At 38.9% G+C, this 5,981-nt stretch overlaps 1 protein-coding gene across 1 annotated transcript; it reads right to left on the reverse strand.

Moving 5' to 3' along the window:
* Positions 1-1,228: 1,228 nt before the first annotated feature.
* LOC144076313 (protein Hook homolog 1-like) lies at positions 1,229-2,877 on the reverse strand. The gene is made up of 5 exons (XM_077604040.1): positions 2,795-2,877; positions 2,621-2,721; positions 2,442-2,543; positions 2,312-2,380; positions 1,229-2,238 (listed from the first exon to the last, which is right to left on the reverse strand). The coding sequence occupies exons 1-5, from the start codon at positions 2,844-2,846 to the stop codon at positions 2,077-2,079; spliced, it is 486 nt and encodes a 161-aa protein (XP_077460166.1). The 5' UTR covers positions 2,847-2,877; the 3' UTR covers positions 1,229-2,076.
* Positions 2,878-5,981: the final 3,104 nt, after the last annotated feature.

Below are 5,981 nucleotides of genomic sequence, written 5' to 3' on the forward strand. Positions count from 1 at the left end.
AACCACTATTTTTGACGCAATTTACCCCAATTTGGGCACTTATTCTTGCCTAACATCCACCCAGAACCTCCCTGGAAGACTATTTTATAGAAAATGGTCAATATACATCTCCCCTCATATGAGACACAATTTCAGGGTAAATGGACCAACCAGAACCACTCAGGACTTTGACCTCTTTCATATACGTCACGGCGTTTGATGGCGCTTGTCCAATAGGAAGCCGGGAAAAAATGAGAACCATTTCACTCGATTTTTAAGTTGAACAAAATCGTTACATCGAATTATATTAATTGTCATATTTACATGAACACCCCGTTGAATTTTATCAACGGATAAATTAAAAGAAAAGTGGGAAAAATAAAATGTGTAATACTTTACCGTCTTAAGATGGCGCCCACCCTGAGATGGCGCCCACCCCCCATCACTCGTAGCTCTGCTAGTTTTCCGCCAGGTTATCTTTGTTTATGTCGACAAAACACAACAAATAGCAAGTTTACACCATTTGAAAGTATTCACAAACATGCTAAACCCAAGCAATAAGGACAAAACGTTTTATTACGTCTGTGGTTGATTTTAGGAGTAGCCTGTCGATGATTCCAATGTAACGGTTTGCACGTTAGCCAGAAAGATAGCAGGTGATAGAAAAAAAACAGGTCCCAATTTTGGATGACGTCATTTCTTAATATTTTGAGCCCCATAGAAACTATTATATTTTTATTTTATTTCAGGACATCGTACATCAAATTAAATACGAACTAGTTTTATGCAGACTTTTTTTTAATATGAAAAATTAATCAAGAAATGACCTGCATTAAAATGTGCACTTTTTTTTAGTTCACATTGTACACAAAAGGGGGGAAAGGGGGTGGGCAAAATAATAATTCCTTTTATAATACACAGAAAAACGATACAAATTAATAATTTCATAGAATATAATTTGACAGAGTAATTGGAAAATAAAATTAAATAAAAAATAATAATAAATTTAAAAAGCATATGCAGCCATCAAGTGAAAAAAAACTACCTTTGTGCTTAGGTACAATTAATTTGTTTATTTACGGAGTCAGGAGTTAAACCAATAACACTATTTTATGCCAAAAAATGAATCTTTATAAAAGACTTATGACCTAGGCACACTTACCCGATTCTCCGCTGCATGTGGTCAGTTATTAGAAATGTACACACCCAGAATATAGATATGTAACTTAATCAGCATGACACCAGAAAATTCATAAAAACTAAATTTAATTCCATCATAATTTTGCTTCAAAACATTTCTTTTAATACAACCATTAAATACAGATATATTTGGACAGCTTTATTTTACCATATAATACAAGAAAATTGTCAAATGTCTAATCAAAATTAAGCAAATCTGCATATTAACACATCGTGACAGAATAAGCCTGCCTAATGTTGATAAAGCACTTAGCAAAGCCCCGAACATCAACGCCCCCAATTAAAAACTATGCCATTGTAGGACCCAGGCTATAATTCTAAGACATTTGGATTTTGGAAAAAAAGCTGGTGTTTAAGTGCAACTCCATGGTTAATAAGATGAGACAGTCACCATTTTGTGCCCCCTGATTGTCCGTCAGTGATGAGTCGGTGGCCGGTACAAAATCTACCAAATTTCACATGACATTCACAAACGTAATGCAAGCTTGGCCATCACCGTCCTCTATCTTGTAAGTAGTTAAAGGTTGTCAGGCTTCTGTTCCGTCCTGTTCCTGATGATCTGGTGTCGAGAGAAACTCTAGTCAGCTGAGCGGCCTGGATCCCCATCTTCCTTTAGCCTTTGGCACGGCGCTGACATGTTAAGGTCACTTGAGACTGGATTGGTCCTTTTTTTCCTCAGGGATTTCACTCCATTTTGCCAAAGCAGTAGAGAGAAATGACCCAATACGGTCAAAATAAAAACTATTGCTAGAAATCAATCGGTAAAATTGAGTATAAAAAAGAATGTTCTTCTACAAAAAGACCAAAATAGCTAACTTTGTGAGTAATATATATGCTTTTTTTACAATAAAGGCCAGAAAACGCTGACTGAGTTAAACATGTGGGCTCCACACAACTCTACTTGGAGGTCGTGTTGGGCACGCTGATGGAAAGCACGGGGCGAGGGGCGTTCGACACTTGTCGTTGTTGCGACAAGAAGGACTGGCCAGAATTTGACAGAGCGGCACCAGCGCGGCCACCCAGACGCGACTCGATGGCCAGCTTCTGAAAGTTCAAACTCTGAAGGGCGACAGCATGTTCTTGAGTAACTTGAGCGTGGATGGCGGCTTCAAAAGCGCATCTTGGACCTTACCTTGTTGTACCAAGCGGAGACTATCAGTTTCTCTTCGTACTCGCGCAGTCGGGCCTGCTCACACTGACGCTGTGGAGCCATATTGGCCTTAATTTTCTCCCAATGTGACAGTAGAAGATAGTACAATTACCTCTAGGTTGAGAATCTGTTTGTCTCTGTCTGTCACCTGGTTCCTCAGAGCCTGAATCTCAGCGGTCGCTGGGTTCAATTTAGGGTCTAGAGCTCGGATCACCTGCAGGCAAAGAGGCTCAAACCTTCAACTTCTTAAGTGGGGAAAAAATAGAACTTCATTCAACTCCTGTTACTCACATTTCGAGCTTTCTCTAGGTACAATTTGTACCTCTCCTCCATGGCCCTCATGTCATCATCCTTCTTTTTCAGCGCAGCCATGAGCTCGTCCACTTTTAATGCTGAAAAAAAAAATACATAATTGGACTGATTCGGGTGGGGAATTCCGTCATCCTGTGGAGACGAGACACTCACAGTTTTGAGTGTTGTCGGGCTGCAGGTCCTCCAGGAGCTCTTTCTTCTTCATGATTTCGTCCTGGGCCTCATTCAGCTGGACCCTGATGAAACAGGGAAAAGGCCTCTTACTGTAAAGAATCATCCAGATAGTATTCCTGGGGCTTCAAAACCTTGTCCCGCAAAAATGGTCACGTGGCAAAAGTAGGTACTCTCAGGTAGCAACATAGTTACCAGTTTTCCACTAGTTTTTCTTATACACTATTTGAACTGTGAAACTATAAAAATATAAACTATAGAAATATGTATGCTTTCAAGTTCCATCCAGAATCATAGTCCAGTCTGATACTTACATGTGCGCGTCCAGTTTCCGCTTCAGGTTTGACTATGTGTCAGGGACAGGAAGGACAGTTAATAATCAATGTAGGTATGCAAACACAATAGACATCTGCCAGCGCACTCACGTCATCAGGCTTCACCGCCTGACTCTGCAGCGCCTTTTGGAGGTCTTCAACCTGCTGCTGCAGCTCCCCGACTCGTTGGCGACTCAATCTGCACTTTGGGAAAGTAGGAATAAGGCAGAGTAAGGACACTGAACATTTTATATTAAATAAGTGTTATTGTGTGATCTTAATTCAGAAATGTTTATTTTGTGGGAAATGCTTTTTTTTAGGTGACAAAAATATTTTTTTAACGAAAAATTGTATTGCCAAAGTTAACACTGGAAGAAAAGGCCTTATAAATATTGATACATTCAGTTTAGGGCCTGCCAGTCACTATTTCAGGTTGTATTGCTTGCAGTAAATATTTTAACCAGCAGAGGGCAGGTGCAGCGTTTTATCGTCATTGTAGGCCAGATCGAAGTGAGGAAGTGACGTTCAATTTCCAACCTGTGACCGTGCGTGCACGATGCAAAATTATCGCTAATAGTATCTTAACAGAAAGGTAAAATTACAGTAATAAAACTAAATTATTAGTTTTTATACAAAAAGAAAAGTCCCCCCCGAAAAGAGTTACCATCAGTTCTGCCGAGAACTACGCATTGAATTGAATTGTTTGGTGAGTTCCTCATTTACCCACTTGTGCTATTCTCATAATGCCAAATTAAAACTATTTTGCTCAAATATGCAAGTTAATTAACTCCATATTTAATCAACCAGTTGGAGGCTTAATGAACATTCAAACAGAATAGGTTAACATTATTTGCTGCAACATTTGAGGTTCTCGAATTAATCTGTTTATATGCATATACAGTGGTACCTCGAGATACTAGCGTAATCCATTCCGGAACTGAGCTCGTATGACGAGATTCTCGTAACTCGAGCGGACGTTTTCCATTGAAATGAATGGAAAACAAATGAATTCGTTCCAGCCCTCTGAAAAAACACCCAAAACAGGATATTGGATTGGAAAAAATGTTTTATTTCTTCTAATTCGCCATCTATTAACAAAGTAACACATAACCAGTGGTTTAATAGTAATAAAATGTGTTTAATCTAACTAAAATTGGGCAGATTTCGCCGACGGGAGACAGAGACGTTTGTGGGCGTGGGGGGGGGGGGGGTCGTTTTTTTCCACGACAACGCACTCGTAAACGGAACAAATAAATTTAAATTAACTTGGATTAATATATACAGACACTCAAACATATGTTTAATGTAACTTTACACAAAACTGAATTCTAATTTTGTTGTAATCTTTTGTTACCTTCGTTTTCCGGGTTGGTGGTTTGCCACGCCGCCACCCTCACGTTCGCTATCGATGGACTGTGTGCTGTTGTATTGCCTTCAAAATATTCCCAAAATGATGCACACAAATGTCCTCACAATAGGACAACGCACGACCACTTGCCAACGAGAAATAGTCTTTAAAGAACGATCGCGGGAGCTTCTTTCCTTAGAAAGAATAACAGGAAATACAATAGTTGAGCTTACCCACGTATTGATTGTGGGTAATGAAGTTTTATTCTGAGAAAGGTTGCCATTGCCTATGGGTGTTGTGTGCACGAGTATACTTCATTACCCAGAAAGCCCTCTTTTTGCCCGCGCATGCGCGTTGTGCGTTTCCTGGTCTTAGGAGAAACTCGTCTGAATTAATCGTTCCGTGCTCGTAAATATTGTTATACACGAAAGATATGCAAAAAAGACCTGGCTTGGTCGCATCACGAAATTTTGATCGCATGACGGGCGAATTATTCGATCGAAATTTCCGCCGTAAGACGAGAATTTTGTATGACGAGCGGTCGTATGACGAGGCACCACTGTACATGTTTAAATATGTATACATATGTATATATTATATATATAATAAATATAAATCAACTTTAACTGATGGTCATTGGAATTGACATACATACGTGTCATTGGAATTGACAGACGTGTTTAAAATGTTACAAAATTATCCATCTCACTTCTTGGGATGTTCCACAGCTAATCACGTGATCGAAAATTTGGCCTGATCAAGTCATTTAAAAAAATCATTTAAATAAAGAATTGATGTCATGTTTTGTTGGGTTTATAAGCAAGATTTATCAAACGCTTTTTATTTTTACTAGGATGAGCGGTATGAAAAATGAACGAGTTTCTTATTCCATTTATTTATTTATTTTCTCAAGTGATATTGATATTATAGGGATCGCCGAAAGGGTGCAAAGTTTCTTGATACTCACTTGAGACCCCCAAAACGTCCTTATACAGGAAGGAAATTGTGGTGCAAATTTTTAGAGATGAACCAAAAGAGACCACTTGTATTCCGACCTTCTTTCAGCATCCGTGCAAAGCAAAACCAAACGTGAAGACCATCCGACCCCAAAATACTGTGAATGTGCATTTACAAACTTTTGTCATCTACATGATCATCTTTGGACTTTTTGCGTTAATTCTATGCTAGGGTAGGGCTAACAGGAAATGGAAGTTGGATTGGTTATTTAATTAATGAAAATGTGATTGACACTTGGCACGGTCATGCCTTACTGAATCTTAGTACAGTGGTACCTCGAGATACGAGCTTAATCCGTTCCGGAACTGAGCTCGTATGACGAGGTTCTCGTAACTCGAACGAACGTTTCCCATTGAAATGAATGGGAAACAAATTAATTCGTTCCAACTATCTGAAGAAAACACCAAAAACAGGATATTGGATTGGAAAACATGTTTTATTTCTTATAATTCACCATCTATTAACAAAGTAATAAATAACGAGTGGTTTG

This window comes from Stigmatopora argus, chromosome 6, assembly GCF_051989625.1.
Source record: "Stigmatopora argus isolate UIUO_Sarg chromosome 6, RoL_Sarg_1.0, whole genome shotgun sequence".
Taxonomy (NCBI): Eukaryota; Metazoa; Chordata; class Actinopteri; order Syngnathiformes; family Syngnathidae; genus Stigmatopora; species Stigmatopora argus.

Bases quoted from the DNA above. Each gene is read 5' to 3' on its own strand.
- LOC144076313 (XM_077604040.1), bottom strand. From the start codon at position 2,846: ATGAAGAAGAAAGAGCTCCTGGAGGACCTGCAGCCCGACAACACTCAA. The intron at 2,544-2,620 runs GTGAGTAACAGG...CTTTGCCTGCAG, and splicing joins ACCTAGAGAAAGCTCGAAAT to GTGATCCGAGCTCTAGACCC. The intron at 2,381-2,441 runs GTAATTGTACTA...ATGGCTCCACAG, and splicing joins AACAGATTCTCAACCTAGAG to CGTCAGTGTGAGCAGGCCCG.